General features: G+C 38.0%; 2 protein-coding genes across 8 annotated transcripts in view; one reads left to right on the forward strand and one right to left on the reverse strand.

The window, feature by feature from the left end:
- The first annotated feature begins 430 nt into the window (after positions 1-430).
- C2H8orf88 (chromosome 2 C8orf88 homolog) lies at positions 431-17,603 on the forward strand. Of its 5 annotated transcripts, none has more exons than XM_068933076.1 (9): positions 436-481; positions 2,082-2,207; positions 3,278-3,370; positions 4,223-4,299; positions 11,845-11,929; positions 12,917-12,989; positions 13,893-13,925; positions 14,639-14,745; positions 17,331-17,603. In XM_068933076.1, exons 3-8 carry the CDS (start codon positions 3,292-3,294, stop codon positions 14,718-14,720), a joined length of 429 nt encoding a protein of 142 aa, XP_068789177.1. In that variant the 5' UTR covers positions 436-481; positions 2,082-2,207; positions 3,278-3,291; the 3' UTR covers positions 14,721-14,745; positions 17,331-17,603. The 5 variants fall into 5 exon arrangements, with proteins under 5 accessions (XP_068789179.1, XP_068789180.1, XP_068789177.1 ...); XM_068933077.1 differs by having other exon boundaries at positions 13,896-13,925; XM_068933078.1 differs by lacking the exon at positions 13,893-13,925 and having other exon boundaries at positions 431-481.
- Positions 17,604-20,509: 2,906 nt separating this feature from the next.
- The window catches only part of NECAB1 (N-terminal EF-hand calcium binding protein 1), a 62,596-nt gene continuing 56,087 nt past the window's right edge, over positions 20,510-27,018 (reverse strand). For 2 of the 3 annotated variants that reach the window (XM_068933074.1, XM_068933072.1), the window contains 3 exons: positions 24,982-25,059; positions 23,827-23,918; positions 20,510-20,835 (listed from right to left, as the gene is read on the reverse strand). In XM_068933074.1, coding sequence (XP_068789175.1) covers positions 20,807-20,835; positions 23,827-23,918; positions 24,982-25,059 — 199 coding nt within the window. In that variant the 3' untranslated portion in view covers positions 20,510-20,806. Of the gene's footprint in view, positions 20,836-21,996; positions 23,919-24,981; positions 25,060-27,018 lie in introns of those variants that run through there. The other variant, XM_068933073.1, reaches the window with a different exon arrangement.

Consider the following 27,018-nt stretch of genomic DNA (forward strand, 5'->3'; position numbering starts at 1 on the left):
GGTGGGCCATTAGCTCTGTCGCTTCTGGACTGCAAGGTAAACACATTTCAAAAAAATATACACACGCACACACCACCCTGAAAAGGCAAAATTTATAAGGCAAGTGGAAAAAAGAAGCAACTGAAACATGCGAGTGATCCCAGCCCTCCTTTCCAGTCTCTCTCAGGCAGGACAAGTCCCGGCACAAGAAGGAGGCGGCAACAGCACCCGCCTCTCCTGCCCCCTCCGCAGGGCCGCCAAAACCCGCGGGGCTTTGGCTGCCCGCACCCTCGCCCCTAAAAGGCAAAAGAAACCACGCCGCCTTCCCACAGAAGGACACGAAGCCCCCGCTTAGGCTCCAGCCCACCCCGCCGCCCTATCGGCGGCGCGACCGTTAAACGGCCGGCGGCGGCGGCGGCGGCTGTGGCCAGGCCCCTCCCCGCCCCGCCCGCCGCCGCCGCGCCGAGCGAGCGAGCGGCTGAGAGCGGCCGGTGGCGCCGAGGCCCGTTCAGGCTAATGGGGCAGAGGGAGGGGTCCGGGGCGGGGGAAGCAGCCGTGGGAGGTAGTTGGAGATGGCCTGGCGCCCCCTTCGCCATGTCTCGGCCGAAGCGGGGGGGGGGGGACGGCGGCAGGGAACGGCTTTATTTTTGGGGGGGAAGGGGAGGGTTATGGTAGGCTTTGCGGGGCTCAGGAAGGAGCGAGTGCTTTGCCTCTTTGGGCCCAGGAGACGGTGTGTTGCTGGTTACTCGGGTGCCCTCGCGGTTTACTGGGCCTCGGAGATCTTTGTACTAAAAACCGCATTTAATCTTGTCGATGCGTTCAGGAAAACGTTGAAACTCCCGAAAAGCACCTCTCACGGGTCCTTGTAAGCGGAGTGCTGTGAATGCACAACAGGTTGCTTAAGGTGTTTCTGGAGATGCTCGAGAGTCGGGCAGTCCTGTGAGGCCTGTCTGCCCCTGCCAGGGGCAGGTCCACAGCAGGGAGCAGCTCTGCAGCAGTGGCGTGGCCTTGTGCGGAGGAGGGCTCGGGGCTGCAGCGGGAGCCCGAGCCCTGATGTTCTCCCCTTTTTCTGAGGCCTGGAAGCAGTTTATTTCTCAGCTTTTAAGAAAAGTATAGGAAGATGGGGTTTGATACTAGTCAGTGCATTGCAGTAATCTGGAAGAGAGTGCCAGATGACATGTGGGGATCTCTTTTAGTTTTCATCTTGATGTGTAAAGGACTGGTAAAGGGGGAAGTAGAGCTGTTGTACCACTGCTCTTGATTTTTTCCCCTCCCCAAACTCCCCTCTCCTGCCTTGTCTTTTTTGCTTGCTTTGGGAGTATGTGATTTCTTGGAGAACTTCCTCTTGGAAAAGCTGGGGAGAAAAATGCATTGTTTTGCCATTAGCACAGCCTGTCTTGTTTTCGGTCAGTTCTGTGAAAACTAGCCTTTTTATCGAAAGGCTGGAAAAAGGCAAAGATAACCTGCTTCTAACATGATGGAGAGGAAAACAGTTAAAGAATAAGGGTGCGCTAGATTCTGGAGGCTAACCAACCTCTTAAACAGTGGTGCATGTTTTTAAAGAAGCGTGTAATGTCATTTGCAATCAGGGTATGGAGGAAAATTTGCCTTTTATGATCTTCTAATGTAGCAGATACCGTTATTGTATTGCTTTATGTAGAAATTATGTGTGAGTCATTTAAAAAGGGAAAACACACTATTATCCTTTTCCCCCTTTCTTTATCCAAAGACTCCTCGCTCCCCCATCCGTCATTCGGTTATCCTGGGCCTATCTGATCCTAGTTGTCAGAAGCTAAATTTGTAGTAGGTAATGTCTCCTTATAAAAAAATAACTGTAGTGTGATTATAAGAAAGCTCAACTCAACTAGGACTTACATGTACCATTGTAATGTCATTGTTTGCTTTCTTCTACATTACGTAGTCACAAAAATACCTTTAAGAAATACAAAAAAATATGGTGTATTAAATACTTTGTTTTTAGACTGGTTATCAAAGACAGGTGGAGAAGCTTAATAGAAATTCTTTCTCCTAAATTTTTTGAAGTGTTTAATATAGTTTAAACAAGCCTTCCTAATCTAAATAAAATGAAATTTGTCTTTCAGGTCGATAGTGTCAATTCATTCACCTGCAAGAACCTTCTTGGTTGCCTCTGACTACAGAAATAAGTTCAATTCTGAGGCAGAATTTCTAGTTTTTTCATTTTTCCAAGTCAAGACGGTAGGCAAAAGGTAATCAAAATAGATTTTCTTTCCTAGTTTAGGCTTATTGGGCAATTTAGGAAAGAAGTTATTTGAATGGCAGATGTTCAAATTCAAAAGATTATATAACATAATAAATCTTCAGATTTTTTTTCTATAATCCATGCATGAGTTCAAGTGGCAAGTGACACTGGATCCTATTTTAAGTAGCGTCACTTTTTCTCTTTCTTGTTCCATATCAGCACTGGATAATATTTCTGTAGTCTCAACTCTCGAACTCACGATGATTTCCTTTGACTCTCTTACTGTAACAGTTACTTGCTCTGTGTTATGAAGTCTCTTGGAGAAAACAGAATTTCAGTACTACTATTAATTAGTTGTCTTTGTTCTTGTTTCTGATATTCTTTTTCTCCAAAACAATCATAAGTTCCTTCTAGCCCTGAAATGCCTAGTTTGACAAAGGGGATGGGGGAAGGAGAAGAGTGAAGTCCTAGTTACAGCTTGCAGTTCAGTTATGATAGTGGGAGACTTCTCAGCCTGGCAGCACCTCAGCCGTTTTCAGTGTTTCAGTTTCTTTAGCAGCTAAACAGAGTGGGAAAGATGCAAAACTCTTATTTACTTCACTAAAGGAGATAGTAAAAAGCAACTATGCAAGTATGTGTGGATATATACTGAGCTCTAATACAGCCAGCAGATTGTTATAAGGGGTAGACTGATGTTAATTAGCCCTGGTTTGAATTAGGTTAACTCTGTTAGAAAATACCTTAATTTCTATCAGCTGTCCTGTCCCCTTTCTCCAAGCTTACAGACCTACATACTGACAAAAATGTTTTTGAAAAAAGCTAATGTCGCTTGAGTGGAAGGAGAAATGACAGAAGTGTCTGATTGTGTCTCTCCCTGTAAATTTTTTTTTTGGCATGATGTACCATTTCTCTTCTAAGAAGGCTTCTGTATTAGGGTTTTTTTTCTTTTTTCTGCCCAAATATTTAATGAATAGTATATTCCCTTGTCAAATGCAACTAATGAATGATAGACTGGTCTTCTCACTTAATTTATGTGAAGCTGAATGCTTTGTATTGATTTCTGCTGCTTTTTTGAAGTGTGACGCTTCAAAATGTTAGAGGAAACTAAAAAGCTGATTGGTAAATCCCTTCAGCCGGCACGGCCTGTGCGTCATTTGTCGTCACAAAATGGTGAGTGTCGTGGTTAAGATGCAATTAATTTAGCTGAAACTTAAGTTACTTTAAGGGAAATAACAAGACTGTGCATGGTATCTCAGTTTGGGTTGTGCTTTATTTACTCATTTATTTATTCCTATGTTAAAACTACAGTGGTATATGATATCTTGCTGCGTGCTGATCTTAGTATATCACCTCTATGATAAAATCTGAATTTAAGCGACATCGGGTCCACGCAGAATTCTTTTTAAGTATTATTATTCTGGTTTGGCATCTGAAATTATGGCTTGCTTTAGGAAGCTGATGCAGTCATCTCTATTAAATTGGGGCATCCTGGGTTAGTTGTTAGTTGACTGTTGCTGTTAAAAACATAAACAATTTAAGAAATGGTTTACTGTTTAGGTCTAATTGTTAGTACAGTATACTGCACTGTACCATTCTTACTGTGTCTTGGTACAGGTTAAGAAATGCCTTCCAGAAAATTATGCAGTATTTACATCGAGTGCTTGGGAGTTTTTTGTTCATTTTTGTTTGTTTTTAATCCCTGTTTAAATCTTCTAGCTACTGCAAGATTATAGCTATTACTGTTGTCATTGTTAAGTTACAAATTTTTGATGGCCAGAGAAACAGCGATGGCAGCGCTGATGTGGAGAGAAATTAAGTAACACCATAAACTTATGTTATGTGTTAGAACTCATGAAAGAAATGGAAAATTTGTCGTATGGTGATTTAGCGCTTTTAAGAAGTTAAAAAGTGGCTGGATCATCTCTTTGCAATCTGATTCCATTGCTCAGGTAGCAAGCGTTCACAAAACAAAAAGGTAGAGTCTGTGCTGTTTTTTCTTAATGTTTTCTTTTTCCCCACTAGAGTCAGTGATTGCTTTCAACTTTCAGACTGAATTACCTAGCAACACTCCGGTATGCTTGCAGAGTGAGGTTGGCTGGGTGAGTATTAGGTAAATGCAATAAGGACAAGGATAGTAGATGACTAAGCTGACAAAGGAGTGCGTTCCAGAGTGTCATAAATTGGAAGTCAGCTGACCTCCTTACCTTTCCAAGTGAAAAGTGTGTAGTATTTCCAGTATTAGCAGTGCTCTTGAGTTTGTATGTTGCAAAACAGAGAAGTTTTAGAAGTGTTAAAAATAATCCTTAAGCTTCAGGATGCCTTTTTCTGATATTTATGTGCACAGGTAGCTGAGCAACACCTTTTTTGAGTTACGTAAAAAGGAGTCTTAAGTCTGTGTGGCTTTTCCTTGGTCTTCACTGAGTTTACGATTTAGCTATTTTAATCTTAAAGTACACATAGGTATTCAGTCTTTGCTTATTATATTTAGTGAAGAATGTTAGAAGCTTTTTTTTTTTTTTAAGTTTTGTTAACACAGACATACATTTGAGGCAGCAAACTTCACAAAACTAGATTTTTTAAGCTTTTCTAGATGTTATGTGTCTGTGTATATGTGTAAAATACATATGTCTACATATAATATGTATGTCTAGTGTATGTATCTGTATATATGTGTGCGTGTATGTGTGTACATATATGTATCTACATATATAAATAGAATATCACCAAAATGCTTCCTATTACTCTTCTGTATGCCTATATTCTGAAACTCTGTTTTGTTGACTCTGCTGGAGGAGGAAGTAAATGTGGCTTAACGTTTGAAAAACAGAAGCACTCCAGTATCAGGCTTTACTGCCAGAAATACTTGGTTTTAGACACATGACAATATGTCTTTTAAACATGAAGTTGGTTGCAGCTGTTTGCGGCAAATTTAAGTGTAGTGTTTCAGCTGGAATGCTTAATTTTTTCTAGTCTGAATTTGATCTTTCTGTTGATATTGGTATGAGTGTCCTTTAGGTTTCAGTAAGCAGTGATTATCATCAAGGCTCTGGACGTTTTCTTTGTCTTCTCCTGCGTGTCCCTGGTAGTATGTGATGGTATTCGTATTATCTCTAACATGGAAGGTTCAAAGCATATTGGAAGACTTAGATTATGAAAAGAAAACGGTCCCTTTCAGAAGGCTTGCAAAGTCAGCTGTCCCTCTAGTCATGTACTCAAGGAAGCAGGCTCCTGTTGTTTGAAGCGCTTCTCACAAGTGAAAATAATTTTGATTCCTTATGTTGAACCTGAATTCCGAGTTTGTAATTTGATCAAAATGGGGTTTTCTAGTTTGAGGTGTATTTTAAATAGTTAAGGCTGGATAGGCTTTCAGATGAACCGTTCCTTAATTTGCACATGCATTTTTTTTTGAGACTGAAAGCTTGACTTCTGTTTCCACAGATGTTTTTTTAAGAGTCTTGAGGATTTCTCTTTATTTCTCTACCTCTTCTTAGCATTGGTGAGCTTATCTCTTAAAGCAAATTACGTTCAAAATTGGAGGTGTGTGGGAGGGAGAAGTGTTGTTGATGATATGTATTGGATGTTGTTGACAGTTATTCCCAGTTTATGAGTATTTTAAAGATAAATTGGTCAACAATCTTTACTTTCCCTTCACGTCTTCAGGAATCCCATATTTATTTCTACATCTTCTGCTTTTTTTTTTATTTAACATGAACTAAATAATTACACTCGTTTCATTTTTTCCGGCTGAGAAAATAAGTCTTAATGTAATATCTAGAAATCCATATTTACAGCCAGTTCTGAAGCAAGAAAGAAAATATTTAATCCCCCCCCCCCTTTTTTTTGATAGAGTCTGTAGTTGAGATGCATTAGTTTCTTTGCAGTAGACCTCATTGTTCAAGTGCGCAGGTGAATGTACCTACAAATTAAGAAAATATAGGAGTACTTTTAGGTAATGTTCTTTATTACAGTATTTCATGACTGGTTTTTTTTGTTTGTTTTTTAAAGCAGTGTCGTAAAAAGTGTGGTTGGATAATGTTGCCAGCAGCAATAAGGAATTAATTCTATGCGTATGGATGAGTAATGCACTCTTGCCTTTTCCTCACACCTTGGAGAGAGGAGAGTGAACTACTGCATCTTGTGGCATGACTGTTCCAAAAAGAATCTTGTCTTGGCTTCCTTAGCCAAACCCATTAAAAAAGCCTGAAATTACTGCTTATAGACGTTTTAGGACAAGTATCTATTCCTTCATCTTTCTTCCAGTGTGAGTCTACTAATCTTGTAACTCTTCATTTTTTGTATGAAGCTTACGGAAAACTCTTCTCACTTTTGACTATTTAAAAAAAAAAAAAGAAAAGGCAGGGGGAGACAAGGAGGGGGATTAAATAGGTACAGCTATCAGCAGCCTGTTCTACCAGCTGTAAGATGATGACTACTCTAACGTACTCATTTTAATTCACATGTAAGGGAATTAATAGCTGAACAATGTGAATTTAGGAGAACAAACTATATTCCTTTTTAGAATAGTCCTATAGGCAGAAATCCTATAGTACTCTTGAATTTCATCAGTATTTGGCTATGGGTGGCTACATATTGCATTTTTTTGGTGTTAGAATGGCTGGTCTTTTTTGACCCTTTCTTTGGTGTAGGATAGTGAAGAGGCTATTTAATGTTTTCATTGTCAGGTGTTTCATGGGTACCTGCAAATATCGGCTGATTTGTACACTGTGAACTTGTCTGTTTTAGTTTCTTGACTTTGGCATAGCAGCTTCACAGAGTGTTTTTCTAAGCGGGAACATTTAGTAGCTATTTTTAATGATAAAGTGTCAGTGGTGATTTGAGAAAGTTGTACGTTGTTATGCCTTTACTCTTTGATCCCTGATATGGTGAAATATGGTCCCCGTTCCTAGAAGGAAAAAAAAAAAGTATTTTGTTTCAAGAATCTGTTCTTCAAAATTATATTTCAGTCGTTTTAAATTACGTCATCTTTTTTGGCAGGACAGTAATGGTGCTCTGTATGTGCGATCATAAATCTGTAGTTGTCCTCTCCCTCTTTCTTCCTTCTGCAATACGTTTTTCTTCTGTGGAAGATAAATGAGCACAATACTAAGCAAACCAGAAAATGAAGAAGAGAAATAGCTATTGACATCACACTTGATATCCTTAAAAGAAAACTGGCACGTTACAAATTTTATCCATCATGGTCTTAGGTAGTGATGATGTATTAAAGATCACAGAGAGAATATTTAAGTTGATATAGGTTAGGATACAGGAAATGCAAGTTGCTTTTCGGAAAGCTTAGTAAAATTTAAAAAACTAAAACAGATTGTATTTGCCACTAACTTCTAAATTAAATTAAAAAAAAAAAGAGATTATTTAAAAAAAAGAAGGCAAAAACAGCAAAACCCAACCAAAACATGACATAAACTCTGAATTTCCATTCCCCTGGCTCTTAAATTGAGATGCATTTCCTGTGTCTCAATCTATTTTCCAACAGGAGTTCAAGTTGGAAGTGCCAGCAAAATTTCACTGAATGAGATGAGTAACTCAGAATCATGGAAATAACAAAACAATGGCAGGTATGTTGTGAATTGACTTCAGAATTGTTTCATACTCATTCATAGTAGGTACTGGAACTTCTCTCATTTAAGTGATCCTGTAGAAGTAGCGGTAGACTACTCATTAGCACTTTTTGAGCCCAACAACACAATGCAAAAGCTATTCTAGCAAAGAAAATAGCTGGATAATATTATGTTGTGAGGGAATAAGGGATATTGTGTATGAAAGAAAGAAAGACGCATCGAAATACTTATTTCTTACCTGTCATTCGGCACTTAACATAGCTGATTTTAGAAATAATAACTATGCAGTAATCCATTCTATGTATCTTGTGTTGAGTGAGAAAAGTGAACTCAATTTATGCGTGCGCACACCAGCCTGCACTGACAACCACAAGCAAGTTCTTAGGAACAGTGGATTTTAGGATGGGGCGGAAGATAGCATTCTTTGCTGCTGTTATATATGGAAGTTTGTGTGTTTCATAAGAGTTTTCATTCCTGATTTGGACATAGTTGTCTTTTCAGACTGGGAAGTGGAATCAGAACTGTAGCAAGTATTAATTCAGTGAAAACCGTCACCAACCTAAAATGCTGCATTCAGCCCAGTGTATGAAGAGCAAACATACTTGTATGTGAACAGGCTCTCACAGAGGAGTAAGATACTGAGCATTAGCTCATCAGTAGTAGCTGTCTGTTAAAAAGTTCCTAAGTAATAAAAAACATCTGGGTTTTCTACTGTGGACTAAGCATCTTTGTAGGCAGTTGCTATGGATCACGTAAGAGCATATGAATGGAGTAGGTTTGTGTATCTGGAGGTAAATTTCTGTGTACTTCTTGGTCGCAAAGTCTGCTTAAGTGAGCCCTGCTTCCTTCATCCCTCTCCTGCCACCTTCTCAGGGTGTTTGTTACCTCTGCTGCCTCCTCTCTACCTGTACGAGTTTGTGAGATGTTACTATTACTGAATTGTCATTATTAAAACAGGTGAAAAATGTGGGGTTGGAACAAGAAGCCCAGTAATGGGAAAGGGGTTATCTGCTAGGCAGGCTTTAGTTGTAGAGAGAAGGGAACATGAAAGTGCATCCTGAGCCCTTCATCGTGGATGAGACATGTCTATGCATAGCTGACCAACAGCTGATAATACAGAATCTCCAAAAAGGTAATTTTGCAGATCTTCATAAGGAATTTGTTTTTCAGTACCTTAAGTGCTCCAGGTATAATGTTGTAAGGATATAAATATCTTTATTAGAAAGATGTTATAGGTGATGTTTAAGTATGGGAATGACATGGTGAAGATGAATAGCAGCAGGTCTTACAGAGCCTTCTAGTATAAGGCAACTGCCAAGAACCTCGCCAAGTTCTTAAAGCAGTAAAAGAATTGAAGAATCTGAAATCTTGAGCACAATTCTCCAAACTGCTTTACCCTGGGATATCTAGATACATGTACATAAAGCCGCTTAAGACTTCTGGGAGGGGGAGGGGGGAAAGAATCATCCTTATGGCACTTCAGGAGTGCTGTTGAATGTTAAATTTAACTCTTGAGTAAATTAAAGAACAGTAAATTTGTAGCAAGTTCCTTAGGCTGTAAGTTTTAGACTGTAATTTAGACTATGGTCTAGAGTTAGTCTTATGTTTTGGAGGAGGTGGAAAAGATTTGGTAATAATAAAGAGCATGGTGGTAGTGGTTGTATCTGGAGATGTTAGCCATGATTCTGGGCAATTTCCAGTCACTCTTTCAGCATTAGAGGATCTCTATTCACAGGAAATGAGCAATCTTCCTGCTTTGCCAGGAGCAAGAGAGTGAAACTATGGTAGGTAGCTGGGCTGTAGTAGGCCCAGATTTTTAACCTGTGATCTCAGTGTTCTGTAGTCTATTTTTTGCGGAGTCCAGAGCAAATAGCTATGAATAAGTTGATTTAAATCTAAGAACAATAAAATTGTTTTTCAGAAATGTACATCTCCTGTGGAAAACTTCTAGGAGTTCATGAGTCAAAATCACATAGTACGGAAATCTGGGCCTTCTCTGTAGGTAGTGCTTGCAAAAAATACTAGATGCAAAAGTACCTGTTCCGTGGTTAGTTTTATCAGCCCAATTGGAGTTCAGTGAGTGAAAGTTCCCAAACATGCATATCGGGGGTTCTACTGGATTTTGCACAGTCACTAGTTTAAAGAAAGGAATATTCTTTAATTCCTGTTCCTTGATTGTATGAATTTTTTGGAGAAAATATCTGAAGAGTAGTGGCTCGACTACCTCAGATCTTTTGATCTGGAGTTCACTTGAAAAGTTTCCATCAGTCAGTGTCAGTGTTAACTTAGTAGTAGTTAATTACCATTTTAAAATGATGTTGAGCTTCAGAAATACCTGCTCTGTCCTACTACCACTTTCTTTATAAGGGAGTTTCAGACTGGGACATGTATAAGATTAACCCTGTAAGCAGTGGTACTCAAATGTTGGGTTTTGGATCAAAACCAAACCTACGAGAGCTCTTGATATCATCAAGCAGTTGATGGGATGGTGTGATGGGAGATGCAGGAAAAAAAATGCAACAGTCTTGTGACATTGTCTGACACACTGTGCTGAGTTCCGCTTTGTTGTGTGTGCCTTTTTCTTGTGGGCTCAAAAAACTCTTTTCTTCCTTGTCCCTTTTTCGAAAGAGCCTTTGAATAGTTAAGATTTGTGAAGGCTAGTCAAACATCATAAAGCAGTTAGAATTAGCAGTGTGGCTTCCTGTTAACTTAATCATCTGAAATCCCAAGATGTATCAGATTTTTTTTCTTAGAGGCTTTAGAGAAATCAAAAAAAGATAACTACCACCACAGAAAATAGAAGTATGAGTGGGATGGGTTATACGCTAGATGTATTCCACAGTTTCACAGTTCCTAATCTCTGACTGCAGTATGCTGAGCATACTACTAAAGCTACTACAGTTAGGGTTGACTGCTATCTCTGTCCAGGAAATACGATCTCTTCTACTTTTGACAGTTGCAATTGTCTGAGAGATGAGCAAAGAGTCATTGGTTTTCTAGCTGAGGATGCACAGCCAGTGCAGTAAGATACAAGACAGACATACAACCCGTTAGGTAATAAAGATTTAAAAAAAAAAAAAAAAAAAAAGTAGCATCTGTGCTTTCCTGACTCTTCACTCACGCTGGCCCCATTCCCATTCCCCCACCTGCCTCAGAATGAGATTAAAATTCCTCAGCCAAACTTGCAGAGCCTTTCAGGAGCCAAGACAAACTGTTGAGGGGAAACTGCTTGCCTCCTTTCCAAAACGCTCACTTGAAGGTTTTTGTATCTGGAAGGAGCTCAACCTTGCACTGTAGATGCTGGATCTTGATGCTTATGCAACCTTTTGCTAGGTTGAATTGTAAGGGAAGTCTTTTAACGTTTGCTTATTTTTATTGTTGTTATTCCCGAGTATAACAGCTACTGGCTGTGTTTTGGTGTGAGATAAGGGAAAAGGAGGAGGATAATTGTAGTTTTTTTTTTTTAGAATTTTACGGTGCTGTTATTACTTTTTATCTAAAAGATTGTTATCTGAAATGTGATTGTTCCTTCTAATGCTTGGGCTGCTTTGTGGTTAGTTGAGTTATTCCCTTACTGTGCCTGATCAATAGTAACAAATGTTTTACAAGTTCAAATTAAACCTTTCAGGGATTTTATTTCACCAGTATTTATATTCATAATTTTAACTGTTCTTTTGTGTATATGGACAGGACCTTCATCTTCTAAGATACAGAGGCATCGACTGTTACACACAGCCATAGTTTTGACTACCAATAGCTTAATTTGTGCAAGTCTGTTTCTTTTCAGACTGGTTTTTTTTATAGTGTAAGGAAGGTGGTGATTTAATTTAAAAAGAGCGGGGAGAAAAATCAACAGAATCCAGTTTGTATGCAAGAAGTGTAAGTTGCCCAATGTCTTGATGGCTTTGAAAACAAAATTGACTGTTCAAGCTCTGCTAATGCTGTTTATTAAAAAACACAAATAAAACCGCAGAAACATATCTCCTTATTTAAAGGAGATTGCAAGTTTCATAACTTATTTTTGTGAAATATATTGTTTCAACAACTTTTTCCTCCCTGTTTTAGTGGTCCGAAATGACAGGAATGAAGATCTTAACTCAGACTGTGATACCTAGTCAACCAAAGCAACATGAATTAGAAGAAAAAAAAGGTAAAGCGTCACATACAGATCTGTGTCAGAATTGTATTTTCTGGGTGGAAGACAGTTGACATGTGGGCTACATGTTTTGTTTTGTTTTTTTCCTTCTCCTAATTAGACCTTGTTTTGAGAGGTAGTTTCCTTCTACACCACAGTTTGAGGGGTATGAAACCACTCTGTGTGCGGGTGGTGTGTGTGGTTGGTTGGTTGGTTTGTTTGATTTCCACTCCATGTAAACACTCCAGAGTAAGTGTAAAACTTGGCCTTAACTGAGGTAGGAAACTTCCACTGGCAGACTTGCTTGTGTAGAAGGATGTATTTGGGCAGTGTTTTGGGTGTACTTGTCTTCTACTGGTAGAACTCAAACATGAAAGCTTCCTTCACATACCAAATCCTAGTTTTGTGTACATACGCGTGTTGCTTCTGTTTATGGGAATACAGGTCTGAGTTGCATCCTCTGATCCTATACAGGTCAGTCACCTGCTATTGGAGCATCCATGGTATACGATCTTTATCTTTTGTAAGATTATTGCAGGACAGTTGTTCTTGTGCCAACATCATCCGTAAGGTTTGTTCCTCGTGCTTTTCAGCGTGTATCACTTCTTGGATCACTTATGTAGTGCTCATTGCTCAGTCATAAAGTACAATCGTATCGTTCTTTGATAGGTTGATAGATTAAACAGGTCAAACATACATTAACGAAAAAAGGAGTAGATGTTCGCAATTTCCAAAATTATTTTCAACATCCTTCTCTGCATCACTTCCTGTTTAATTCTTCATTCTTAACTGTATCACAGGAACTGTGACAGTGCTCTGGATTAGTTGATCTGTTCATTCAGAGACAGATTTTTCTTCTAATTTATCCCTGTAATCAAGTGTCTCAGATATTTATCTGCAATCCTTAAGTCATCTCTGGAGTTTTTATTCTGTTGTTCTTACCACCTGATAATTGAAAGAATTCTGTTAAATTTTATTTGAGCCTTCCGTATTTTTCCTCAGCCGGGGAGGTTACCATCCCCAGGTTTTCGAGGATGTTGTCATTCTACGTTGTCGTTCATTACAGACTTGGAAGGTGAGTGTTTTTTTGTATTCCCTTTTAGGGTCAGGTTCCTATCTCTTATTCTTGATCCTGGTGGACAGACTAGCCTTCTCTTGTTTGGCTGTAGTTTATGGCAGGCTTGTCCATTTCTGGCTATTTCTGTTGGTGATGGCTATCCGATCCTTTCTCATCTACTCTGCTTTTGCTGTGTAGAACCTATTCTATTTTATAAAATGTTAACTTTCTTCTTTTCATCAGGTTGTGATCTCTTGTATTAGTTATCACTTTGGATCTTCTGTCATGGCTAACCGCTCTGTGACTTCTTCCTGAGTCTCCTCTATGTTTTTTTAATGGCAAACTTGTTCCTATGCTTGTTTACAAAGAGTTTTTGTTTGTTTGCCAATTATCATAGCTATTTACCTCAAAGTGAAACAACTTCAGAGGTCCTGTTGTTCAGCTGCCTGTAAATCGTATTATCATCATCTTTTTTCTCTTCTGTCATATTGTGAAATTTCCTTTCAAACTTCATTTTATCCGCAGCTGTACCTCTCATGCTAGCTAATAATTTCCATTTGATGTCAATTCAGTTATAACTTACATATGCCTCCAGCTGCCTGTCTCTGTAGTTTTTCTTGAGGGCTTTCTGTTGCTGCCTCAGTCACTTCCTTGCATTTTGTTGCTCCTGTTCACATCTCTTCAAACAAGGGGAAAACCACCAATCCATGAGTTCTCGAGTTTGTTCATTTTCTTTAAATTGTTGTTAAGGTTAACCCTTTTACTCACTTAGTGTCAACATTTATTACAGTCACTTGTGGTCAAAGGCAGGAAAAATCCCATTCATACTTGATTGCAAGGCCTTTCCTGTCAACAGAATACAGCCTGAGAAGGAAACTAGTGTCTAAATTACAGTCTTAAAGGTGTTCCTTTATTTCTAAGCAGCAAACTTCAACACCAAGGACATGAAATAAGGTTTGTCCCTTCTTGCCCCCCCCCCCCCCTTTTTTTTCAATAAAAATGTCCACCCGGTATTGGGTCAGATATGGTTTAATCTGAGGCTATGGTAGACTAAAGGTAGTGGAACAAGTCAAATATTTTAACATGCATGTTCCAAGCATAGCCCTCAACTCTTCTTAAATACATATAAACCCTTCAAACTAGTTCATTGGTATTAACGTTTGCCAGTTTACGTGCAGCTTATTTTTAGTGGTTGAAAGATATCAACTTAATAGCTCCAAGAAAAGAGAGACAGTTTGTTTTCATGTTACCTTTCCCATAAACACGTGCCACCTTGATGGTGTGAATTATTACTATTTCAGAGAAATTTCCTTCTAGGATTTCACAACCAACTTGTGATATTTCTCTGTTAGTTAGACTCTCTGTACCCTGCTCTATCTGTGGTGCATGGTTGGATTCATTTTTGGTTGTGTCCTTTGTACTAAAACAACAGAACTCCTATTAGGTTAGAAATAATGCTCTATATTTACTGAGCCAGTTTGATAGAGTGAATTGAAATGCTCTTTAGTTGACTGCAAGCACCCTGTTTCAAGCTGAGACTTTAATACCTGTTCTTTTCACACGCAGTTCTACCCTTTTGCAAGAAATCAAAGTCAGTTCTCGTATTCCTGGCTTGAGTGTCTTAAGCATCGATGTTGAAATAACTGGACAATTTTGTGTATTTACAGAAAGAATCAAATACAGCAGAGACTTCCTTTTAAAACTTTCAAGTGTTTCACTCTCTCAGAAGAAGCCAAAGTTTCTTCCTGATCATCCAATTGTACTTGAAAAACCAGTAAGTGCATTTTGCATATTAAATTATAAAAGTGCACGTGGAGATTTTGACTACTCATTTGATAAGAAAAATATTTCTTCAAACCAGTCTGCCAAGCTGATAAAACCTTTAAAAGACTTACTGTGCAGTTATAGCTCTGATGCTGTTGTACGTTAAGTTCCTGAAAAAGTATTCAGCATCTTATCATGACAAGAATTATACAATGGAAGAAGGAGGTTTATCTTCAAGAAAACAATGAGATATGTGTTCCCAAACTGGGGTCCATATGAAATGATAGTACATTGTAGCATTCTACGTTAATTCCAGCTCTGTTTCTTTAAAATAAAAAAACAAAAACCAACCAAAAAAAACTTGATAAAATTCTGGTTTGGTGAAAGCTTAATCCTAGTGTGGTTGGGTGGTATGTGTTTGTTACCTAAGATCAATGTCCACTGCAAAGGAGATGTTAATGAACTTAATGCAATTTTGTGTTACTGTTGTCTGTAGTCAGTTTTTCTGCAGAAGGCATTTTCTGTAGTTGTTAGGGAGAAATGGATGATGATTGTGCAGGATATTCAGGAGTGATGCCTTAAACATGGAGATGAAATAATCCTTAAATACTTCATGTACTAAGAGGAAAATTATTATGGTTCATATTCCATAGATCACATATGAGGAATAACTCTGGTCTATAAATGTTACAGTATCAAATCAGGCTGCATACCAGGCTGCTATTGAGGTCAGGGTGTATTCCTTCTTGAAACAGGATCCTTATCAAGGAGAACCTTTTCCCGAATAGGTACTGTGTTAGCTTCAATTTGAGGCAGTTTTTAAATTTTTAAATTTCTGTTATCTAGAAGTCAAGTTAAACTAGTATATGACAGCTGTCACCCTTCCATAATCTCATTTCTTACATCATCTTTCTGGTATTTTTATCCTCAAGATGATATCAAGCTTTACTTTTTGAAAACCTGCTCCCAGGGAGGGAAGGTTCAGCACTTGTTTTTTGTGGTGGTGATTTTTTTTTTTTTTTCCCCTCCTTCCTCTTCTCCTGTATCTTGAGTTTCCTAATGGAATGCATATGTATGTGTGGATTTAATTTGATTGTTTGAAAGGTTTTTGTATCTTATTAGTTAAGTGAGTGGTCTGGGATTTTTTTGTGTGTAGTGGTTGTTGTCCTTAGTGGGGTTTATTTTGGTTTGGTTTTTGTCCCCCCGCCCCCAAATAAGGAAAGAGTCTTACAGTTTGGAAAGTAACTATAGTGACTAGTAAAAAACTTAGCAAAACTGGAAACACAACTTGATGCTTTTTAATAGTAGTGGAATTAATGAAACATCTTAGTCTTGCAAAAAGTTTCAAGACGAAACTTTCCCCCTAAGTTTCCAATGGTGTCATTGGTAAATCTGTCTTCATTCAGCTGTATCCCATTAATAGTCTGTCCTGAATCTTTAATCTTGAGGAAATTCATTTTTAGTTGAGACAGTCACTTTCATGTAAATAGCACTCCAGGACTGCTCACTACTTGGGTGGACTGTTGGGAGATGGCAGGGAAGGAGGTCTGTACACTTGCGCACATATGCATACGCACAGCACAATTCCAAAACTCAATGAGTTCTTAGAAAATAAGGCTGAGGAATAACATACTCCAAAAGTGATTTGTGCTGGTTCTTGCACTAATTTGGTTTTAGTGTTTTGAAGCATCAGATTCATAAAGGAAGTAACGCACCTTGTTCCTGTTAAATTCAGTGGAAATGAGGCTCTTAAGGCGTGTAGATGCTGAAAAAAAAATCTTGCTTACATGGAATAAAAAAAATTCTGTTCTCGAGTATGCTTTCACGTGGCTATGTTCATAGATATATGAGGATCCACCCACAAATGGGATTAGTGAAAGACTGGACTCTTAAAATTGCTCATGCCATAACTAAATTGCAGATAATTAGGGTAGAGGGAAAGGAGGACAGTAAAACCTGGTACAAGCCAAGATAGTTTGCATGTGTCTTAAGAGCCTGTTTTGGTACAGGAGGGTCTGTTTTTATCTACAATGATGTAAGCGTCTCTGGTTATATACAGTCCTGTTGTCTTTAGACGTAAGACATCTTACTGTATCTAATGTGTGAGGGCTGCTTTTAAAATCTTTACTCTCCTTTGTGTTAGTAGTATTTGTATAAACCCCCGCACCCAAACGCTAATTTATTATACAGTTAAAAATAGGTGCATTTTCTGATTGTGTATTTTCAGATGGAGAAAGTTTCTGGGAGTATCGAATGCCTTTAAAAAGAGAGATGCTGTTACAGTTAGTGGCCTGTGCGTTGCATTCATCCCATAAAACATTTTATTTTTGGGAGGAAATGGGGGGAGCAGCTGTACTTGTACTAAGCTCAGTATTTGAACTAAGCTGATGCCGTTGTGCTGACACAGTCTGCCAGAAAGATTTGAGGTTAATAAATATTGATGATTAATGAAGGTATAACTATTTGGATTAACTTGAAATATGCCAAATCATTAAATATACGTGGAGTAGAAAAGGTTTCTAAGGAGACGCATGGAAACTTGGTTTAAATAACTTCACGCAACTGAAGTAATTTTGGGATTTGTTTGTCTTACAGGAGAACAGCAACACTTCTGTTGATTTATGCAAGAAGTGATAGGTTGTTTGGAAGGTGAGAGATCCATCAGCGAAGGACCTACATGTGAAGTAGATCTTTACAGAAGATTTTTAAAGGTACTTGAGTGCCTACAGATGAAAACAGGACCTTATGAAATCTACGGAAATGCCTATTTCTGTCTGTAATAGCCTGAATGCTTTGAAAGTCAAACCCTTAATTTGCAATGCCTGTGATAGTAATACAATTATAGTGAAAGTAAATAATTTTACATTTCTCTGTGGCAGACTTTTTTCCTTCAATCAGCTGTGTTATCTATATCTAACCTTATAGTTTATTTGACTGTAAACTTTAAACCAGTACTTGAGTTTTTTTGGTGCTTGTTCCCTCTCCCTTCCTTGGCAGTAGTAATGGAACAATAATTACCAGCTGTATCAAACTTCAAATGACTTAGGGGTACGTACTTCTCTAGCTTAATTTTTGGGGAGGTCAAAACTTCACTTGGGTTTTCTCTTTGCTTGTTATCTCCCTGTTGACACGAGAGATGCCTTAATCTTCTATGTATACATGCCTTCTTTCAAGCTATGAAATATCTTGTTACTAACATGTTCCCTGAAACTAAAAACCCTTCACTGATGGTCAGTACAAGAGAACCGTCCAAGTTCTCTTTAGAGAATTTCTTAAAGTTCTTCAGAAACAGCAGACAATATTATTTATGACTTTTCAAAGTAGGAATAATGGGAAATACTCAAGAACAATACATCACTTACCGCTTAATCACTTGTCTCATAGGGAGAAGGTGTATACTAATACATAGTGGATGGTGTAACTTTTTTCTTAACTTAGAATAGTGTTTAAAAAAAAGTGGAGAGCAGTAGTTTATTGTGTGTTTTTTGAAAACATGTTTTCAGTTGGCAGCCTTCAATAGTAGTTGTTTTTTATGAATATAATTGTCTTCAAAATTTTCTGAATTCAGACCTGCCATAACAACCTTTTGATGCCAAAGGCAATTTTTTAACCTTTCTAGCAAATGATAGTGGAAACTAAATTGGAGTATATTGGATAGAATTGCAGTAGCACTAAAAACTTGCAAGTTGCACTTGATAAATAGTAGATTTTTTTTTTCCTCCCTGAAACGATGCAAATAAGCTTGTGCTACAGATTCTGTTTCTTTTATATTGAGCAGCAATTTGATAATCGCTTTAAATCCTGGTAATGTGAATGAAAATTATGTTGCAAGTGTATTCTATTTGTATGTTTACAAGTCATGTTACAAAGAACTGAAATCTGCTCAGTTTTTTGTCACTAGGAGTGTTTTAGAGTGAATAATACGGATCATTTCCCCAGTATGTGTTGAAGGTTATTCCTATATGAAGCTATCTCAAAACTCTTACGTGGAACCTCCTCAAATATGTTCTTGTCTGTGATTCATTAAACTTGTTTACTAGGAAATATATAAAGGAGAAAAACTGTTGGGAGATGTATGACCTAGTAGAATTTTTTTTTTTTCCAGTGTCTTTCCGTGAAGTTCCTCTCCCAGAAAGACCTTCAAAGATATGTTTGTTCATGTTTGCTTATGGTTTTATATGTTATAAAACAATTTCTATTTTAGACTTTCTTCTTTGTTTAATGAATGCTAGTTTAAAAAAATTATGTATGGTGAGACCTCTTCTTAGCTAAGATTTCATGTTCTCTACCATTCATGCTTGCTCTTAGCCTTCAGTTAGTTGATGTTTCTGTTTCTCATTTATGCATAACATACTGACCCATGAGAAGTAAGATGGTCTAATGTGTGCCCAATGAGCTCCTATTTCCTGGACATCCCAGACTGCAAAAAGCCCTTTATTTGAAATCTTGGTCAGATCACCGTCTACCCTGGATGTGTGCAGGGCAGGGGGAGGTATCTGGAGAACATTTGAATCATTCGTTCTGACATTATTGCAACACAGTGCTAAAACCTCTGCAAGTGTGCCTGGGGAAGATAGCTTACACGCCTCAACTCTGAAAATTGTGTTTATTCTCCATTTAGAGGGCAGTTCAGTGTGGATACTGTGGCGTTACCTTTTGCAGCCTTTTCTGGAACGGGCTTATTTTGGATTTTACATAATGAGTACTGCCGCTTTAAGATACCTTTTGGCATGTCAGGAAATATGCTGACTGTCACTTCTTTCCTGACCGGTTGAACATAACCTGCTTCTGTCTTTAGAAGCAAATGGTTTATTGAAGATGTGGGGTCAATCTGGTGACCCTGCTATCTTTGCAGACTGCAGGCAGTTGATGGGTGGATCAAACTTCTGTAGAAGACTCTGCATTACCCGAGGCATTCCTGTGCCCAGAAGATAGGGGTGATGATAAAGGATTTATTGGAGACATTGACTTCCTAACAGCTGGGGCTTTCTTGATAGGTGGGTTGGTCTCCCCAACTCCATAACCAGATAGTAAGCTGCTTCTCTCCGTGTCCTGTTTCATATTTCTCAAGGGGGTGTTTATTTCGTATTGATCTTCCCTGGGAGCGCTAAAGGAGCAGAGAAAGTGGTCACTTAGTATGTACAGCTTGTCAACCTGTCATAGAGGTTACACTAGTCTTTTCCTGCTTCTTATGTGAGCTATGAGCATAATTGCAAGCACAACATCTCAGTGGGTTATTTGGATTGGGAGGAGTCATAGATGTGATAGAGCTGTCTGGATTTATTTCTGGGCTGAAGGGCATGCTTGCTGCTTAGATGCCATGGGGCAACAGCATGACTTCTTGGGGAAGGTGGCACTTCTGCTTCTAGGTTTATGGCTGTTTATGATCTAACAGTAGTTCCTTTTATGAGAACTAACAGTGAACTGACGGTTTTAGGATCTGGTATAATGGAAATTATTTCTTGAGTATTCAGGACGTGGCGCTCAAAACACGTTGGTTGTGAGGGATCCAAGCAGTCTGACAGGCGTGTTTCGGCAGGGGAGAGGGAGGCTGGGGGAAGGGAAGGCAGAGGCTGGGAAGAGAAAATGGTACTGCCTTATCTTCTCTTGGGCAGATTATCTCCTCTCTAGGTGAAGGTCTTTGTTAGCACAACAAGTTGTCCCCGTGTTTATTCTCCTAATGATGACTTTCTTTAAGATAGAAGACAAGAAGTTTATGACAATAGATGTGTTCAAGTTCATACCTGTTTCTTCTGAAAAAGGAGAAAACAGCATGAAGTAACAACTCTTTATTAATATGAGGCTAAACCTATTCACAAATACTTAGTCACATCAACCAAAACATGTTTCTGTCATAACTTGTCCTGGATTGAATGTACATGGCAAACAATTTAAGCGCGGTTGTCCTGTTTTGGCTTTTAGAATGCATTGTTTCACTGAACTAGTCACCTAGAATGACAAACTATCACATCATAATCTCTTAACCCAGGATACCTATATACTGCCGTAGGCACGTTGCTGTAATGAAAAACATAATGATGTGCCATTAACATTAGTTGGAACCACAGCTTCTAGTTGTTACTGAGGACCCACCATGATGCTGAAAGAGAAGAGAATTTGTTTGTTTATTTTTAACTTTTTCTGCCTCTTGTAAAACTGTAAATGAAACAGCTTTAATACATATGTCACAACTAGTATGAAGAAACGGTCACTTGTATGAGCAGCTAATGCTATTTTATTATGAAAGCTGTGCACTTTCAAGGACAAAATCACTCCATGCAGGGGGAAAATACTTCAAATGATGGGAGAGCTGAGCGTAATTGGTAGGGGAAGACTTTTAACAAAAGACTTTACGTTTCCTCCTCAGTGCTGTTATGGATAGTCTCTTAATGTGACTTAGAGTTGCATGGAATTCATTACCCAAATCCCAGAGGACAAACTACATAAAGTCTCTCAGAGTGAGGATAAAATCCTACTGCAAGTGTCAGTATTTTAGCAGAGCAGTGTCCCCTGAGTGATCGTGCTGCCTTTAGTGACTGTCATTCCTGCTACATCATTCAAACCTGCTCTTATCCTTTTTCTCAATTCTAGGAATTGAGTGCTTTGCAACTCAGTTCTCTCGTGCAAAAGCAAGAGAACTGATGGGCTTATTGAAGGTCATTCATCGAAAAGGAAAGCTGTAATGATTATAGGTGAGGCCAGAGTAAAACACATTGGTACTTCTTTCCTGCAGTCCTTCCTCTTTGGCCTTTTGAAATTGAACCTTATGCAAGATTCAGTGGAGGGAGGCAAGGCGAGGAAATGTAGATGCTAAGTCCCTTTAGCGGAGGGATGTTCCGGGCTCAGGGACTGTGCTTTTTGTCCTGTATGTTTCAGAGGTTAGATTCATTAATAGGATTTGTCTCTCTGGATGCGTCCATAAATCCTTCAGTTCTTGGCATTTTTCTGAAAAAATTCCTTCTTGAAGAATCTTAAAGAAGATGATTAAGCATCCTAGCTGACTCTGGGCTATGAAAGTCTATTAGTCTCTGACACATCAGTGGATTAGTAAACTTTGGTCAAATGAATGTAAATTTAATAGTTAATGTTAAACACAGTGCCAGAGATGTTAAAACATTTTTCCTCCATCTTTCGTTTTCTTCGCCAAAAGGTTCTTTAGTGTCCTCAGAGTTCAGGTCTTTATATAAAGATTAGGCCTTCAATTAAAGATGGAACCGAATGATTCGTGCCGCCCTGGTAGATTGACCTAAAGCAGCTTGGTCAGATGTGCAAGTGATTATCAGTTAACAGGAACCACAATATATTATAGTAAATGAATTTGCTATCTCCAGTGGTTATTGCTTAAGGATAATATTGGATCTAACAGTCCTGAAAACCCATGTCTTCCTGAATCGTTGTTAGCCAGGTAAGTTCTTCATTTTAAATATTCATCTGACTCTTAGGTTGTAATTTTTATTGAGGTAGATTGAGAATATGACTTAGAATTGTTTCATTTCTTAGTTATCTGGATGCGTAAAAAGGAGTAGTTGCATTTGAGCTGAGGTAAACTTGTTTTTAAAATACAGCCTATGTATTAATTGTAAACGGGTTGTGAGGGTTTCCTGGATTTTACCGGAATATCCCTTTACACTGTCTAAAATTCTTTCATAAAATATACTGGTAGCATTGTAGCCATTGTGGGTTTTTTTTTTTTTTTTCTGATGAGCATGAATGTTTTTGTCTTTCAAATGCATATATGACCTGTATAGTTTAGGAAATACTTCCCATTAAAATAGTTCAGATATCTACACCCAGATTTCTAAAATTCAGGTAATCTATAAAACTATAAAAATAACTGCATGCATCGCTTCACCTTCCCCCCACTCAGTAGGGAATGCATGGTGAGAAATGTTGTTTCTATGGCAACGATCTGTCAGGATAGAATGCTATAGGCTAAAACCCTGTTTAGCAGTCAGAATGGATGCTGTAATGATCATTTTAAATCCAATTTCAGTCATTTATATTTAGGCACTTTAAAATGTTGTTTGCATTTTATTTTGCTGGTTGGCCTTTCTCTAGCCATGAATAAGCCACCCATGGAACACTCCTGGCTCGTGCCCAGTCTAGCCCTTGGACCCAAGGTTTGGGGAAAGGCTGCGTTGTTTCCTAGAGACAAGTTTTGCCCTAACACTAGCAATTTTCCAGTAAGACGCATGATTTGAAGTGATTCTGAGTTCATTAATGATAATCTCCTGGTACTGCAGGAATCTCTGACGTATATTTTTATGTTTATATCGGGCTCATCAACAAGTCTGAAAGTTTCTTGTCTGGTTTATTTTAAGGCGAGACCTCAGGTCACCTAGGACTAGGTGATTTCTTTTGCTAGGTGGATTTTTTTTTTTTTCCCTGTAGACAATGGAGATCTAGGAAACCAGGGTTTCACTGCAACAGATTTGTGCTGTCTGAAGATAAAATACTTATTTTTTTCTGTCCTCTCTCTGCAAACATAGGACTGATGCTTGTTTTGCTTCATCCTTAACTATCTGCTCTAACTGCTGTTTCTTTGAGAGAGAAGATGTTTTTTGCAAGATGTGTGCAATTGGCTTGTATGAGAACTAACAATTTGGAATCTTTTAACATTTTTCTTTTCCAGAGTAGGGTTTTTTTCCTGTTTTGCTTTTACGTAGCAGGAAGCATGTACAATTAATTGGTTGGTAAATATCAGTTATTGGTAATTTAAGGCTCCATTCAGTCAATGCAAATATAATTAAATTGAAATCTTCATCAGAAAGTAATTTTTTTGCCTACAGATCTTTAATTGGATCCATTTTACTGTTCACAAAAAGGTATTGTATATTCTAGACATTTTTGTGAATAGTATATGCTGGCATAAGGCGCTGTACCACATAAAATAAAGCACTGTGGGTCTTACTCTAGCTGATAAGTTCTTGTACTTAAAATGCAAATATTAGACTTCCTTTCCCCTCCATGCTTTACAAAAGAAGATCTGAGTAAGGGCAATGATATGTACTTGCTCTGTGCAGATAACACACTAATATAGTGGCACTCTTCACATGGAACAAATACAATTTTGTGGAAAGTTGATATTTACCAGGGACTAGCATTGTTGTAGTGAGTTCTGGAGTTTCCAAGAAGTCCACGTTATATCTTTGGAATGTCTTGCTGTAATTCATTTGAAGGTGGCTAGATAATTATAAAAAATGAGATTTGAATGAAAATAAAAAATGACATTTTAAAGGCACTAAATATTCTTACGTATATCAGGAGTATCCAGATTTGTTATCGTTAATAACAAATACCATAAGAGAGATTTTTGTACTTCAAAACAGACCATGATAATGATAGAAGATTAGCTGTTAAGTTCTTTATAAAAATACATTTTTTATTGGGTACAGTTGACTCTCTCTCATCCTGATACTCATCTCTTGGTTGTGACCCAGTATAGCAGTTCTTTGTGTTCTAAATGTGTTGATGTGTGTTAACCAGTTTTCTTTAGTCTTTTTGAAAGTAAACTCACCTGCTTTGAACTGGGCTCTAGTCAAAAGCAATGATACTAAGCTTCAGGAGAGTTCTCCATCCTGCTTTAGAACAGTCTCTGTCTAGATTCTAGCTTTAGTATCTTACAGTTTTTAAAAACAGTAAAATCGTTAAGGGAAATCTTTCTGTCTCTACTATTTTTTTTTTTTTTTTTCAGGCATGCAGGCTGAAACTGCAGGCTAGAACTTAGCTGTTAGGACTTCTGATCACTGTAACTTTTCTTTTGGGCCCAAAGAGACACTTTGGGAATCTCTCTGATGGAGGTTTGCAATATGGATTTGGGAAACTCTGAGAGCACTCCTTGTTACTCGTAGCATGCTTAAGTGTGTTGCTGGATGATATACTTTCTGTCTCATTCATTGACTCCTTTTTTTTTTATCCTTCATTCTCATCACTGAACTATGCTAATATTGTTGTTTCCTTGTTCTTTAGTCTGCAGTCAACTGCCGTCCATCTGATGCCATATCTTTTTCTTCACTTTGTCTTTTTCTGCACGATTCAGACTTGCTGTGTCTTCCTGATGTTTTTAACTAAAAGTTTCTATATATTTTAATCTTAAGCAATTGAACTACTATTCTGAAGTATTAATGGTGACGATGCATTTAGCAAGAGATCAGTTAGTAGTATTTGAAGTAACTTATATTCAGCACTTCTACATAATTGCTTTCTAACCTTCAAAACTTTCTGAAATACAAAAGATAATACTTACCTATTCCAGGCACTGCTATTCTCCCAGAACTCATAAATGATGAAGCGGGAGTCATTTGAAGGCTTCTGTATGGAAATGCTAAGAATTGTAGGATAGAACTGATTTAATCAAACATGGCAAAGCTAGATGTGCATGTTTTTTCCAGTTTGCCTAAGAGTGTGAATAAAATAGTGATTAAAAAAAAAAAAAACTTAAAAAATAAGTAGATTTTGAGACATATGTTGCAAGTGAATAATTTGCAATTTGGTGCAATTCATTGCAAAATAAAACTTTTTTAAATTTTTGCCTATGCCTTTTTATTAGCATTGATTAATATTTGTACAGTTATAGACTCTTATGAAACTCATTTTTCATATTATTCCAATAATTAGGATAATTTATATTAAAATGTCAATCAGTAATACGGAAAATTCAAGTGTGGTTCAGGGCAAAGCAGCTCATACAGCATATTGCACGCAAAGAACAGATCAAGTAAGTTGTAGGGTAAATCACGCTGTTTCATTGAAGAATTACTCTGTGAAAAGTCTATGTGAGAAATGCATCAAAATGGCATAGAGCTTAAGTGCTTTGGAAGCAAATAGCAATGGAGTATAAGGATAGCTAAGTTGATGCCTGCTGCAGATACGCTTTCTAAAGAATACCTTTAGACGCCATTTCCTATCAATTCATCATGAGTAAAAGGTGACCCACAGAATATCTGATCCTTCACACAAAAATCATCCTGCTTATTATGTGCTAGAAAGCTCAGGATTGGGTACTTCTGCATTTAGGTACTCAGATAGGTGGTAAAATGTATAGCGCAAAAAGTATAGCCATCTATTTCTCTTGAGTGCCCAAGCATGAGATGGCTAATCTTAGTACTAATATGCTTGAAAACTGGTCTCAGATTATATTTCATGCTGAAATGAAATAGTGATAATATAATGAATTCATGTGATTTGTCAGTGGTACTGTCTCCAGCTGTGTGAAAAAGTATATTGTAAAATACTACAAATGATCAAGAACTGTAAATGTGGCTATGCTGAAAAACGGATAAACTCAGAAACCATCGGCAGGTGGCACCACTGACATACCAAATGCCTGCAAACTTGGGAAAGAAAAGGTTTTTCTTGTCATCGTTTCCTTAAGTTGTGTTCTGCAGTAGCGTAGGCTCTCTCCACAGACAAGTTTGTAGTCACCGAAGCGTTTCGATGGATGTTCGTTTTCGGAAGGAGAAGGGGTTTCTCCTCTTTGTTTTTTTCCATCTCTTTACTCAACGCAAGAATTTTATTTTCCCAGTAGGTCCACCATTACAAGTGAACCAGTGAATGGTCATTTTTTTCCTTCCAGTTTAACTTTTATTTTTCTTGTTTGTATAAAGCCTACTGATAAGATCTTCATAAGCGTGATGATCTCATAGTGGCAAAGCTCAGAAATTAAGGACATGTAGTGCAACCTTCGAATGTATGAGAAGATTCTGTGTTTGTACACATAAAAATACTTGTTTCATAATGATCTCTGGTGTATATGTTAGTAGCTTTCTCAAGTATGTTCAGTTAAATTCAGTATGGTGGTGACTCGAAGCCAATTCTTGGCCCCTGGTCTAATCCTTTATTTCATTCTAAAAGGAGCAAAGCAGAACCACACTTTCTGTGTCATGGAAATTGTGCTTTTCAAAAAAAATTTTGTATTCTTCATTATGACTGGAAATTTTAAAAAGGTAACGGAAATGGATGATTTGGAAAAATTCCAAGCAGAAAGCTGGCAACCAAGCTGATAGTTGCTCGCTTACCTGGGTGATCACTAGTAGAGGATGGCAAATGAGTATGCCAAAGGAGGCTGTCAGCCTAAGAGCCTTGGGAAGTTGTGAACTGGTGACCTGCACAGCTGAGAAGCCTTAACAGAGGGTGGGCTATCTTTGGGATATCCTCTGTGGGTGATGGTGTGTGGTGTTTTTTTTTTTCTTAAAAAAAAAAAAAAAGGGGGGGAGTGATAGGATGCAGATTTTTCACAGTAAGTTTCAATTTTTCTTTAGTTTGTTAGACTTTGTGGTATTAC

The sequence above is a fragment of the Struthio camelus genome, chromosome 2 (assembly GCF_040807025.1).
Source record: "Struthio camelus isolate bStrCam1 chromosome 2, bStrCam1.hap1, whole genome shotgun sequence".
NCBI classification, from domain to species: Eukaryota; Metazoa; Chordata; class Aves; order Struthioniformes; family Struthionidae; genus Struthio; species Struthio camelus.

What these genes read in the sequence shown, in the direction of transcription:
- C2H8orf88 (XM_068933076.1), top strand. Translation starts at nt 3,292, where the DNA reads ATGTTAGAGGAAACTAAAAAGCTGATTGGTAAATCCCTTCAGCCGGCA. An exon ending in TCATTTGTCGTCACAAAATG is followed by an intron (nt 3,371 to 4,222) that starts GTGAGTGTCGTG and finishes TTTCCCCACTAG; the next exon opens with AGTCAGTGATTGCTTTCAAC. An exon ending in CACCAAGGACATGAAATAAG is followed by an intron (nt 13,926 to 14,638) that starts GTTTGTCCCTTC and finishes GTGTATTTACAG; the next exon opens with AAAGAATCAAATACAGCAGA.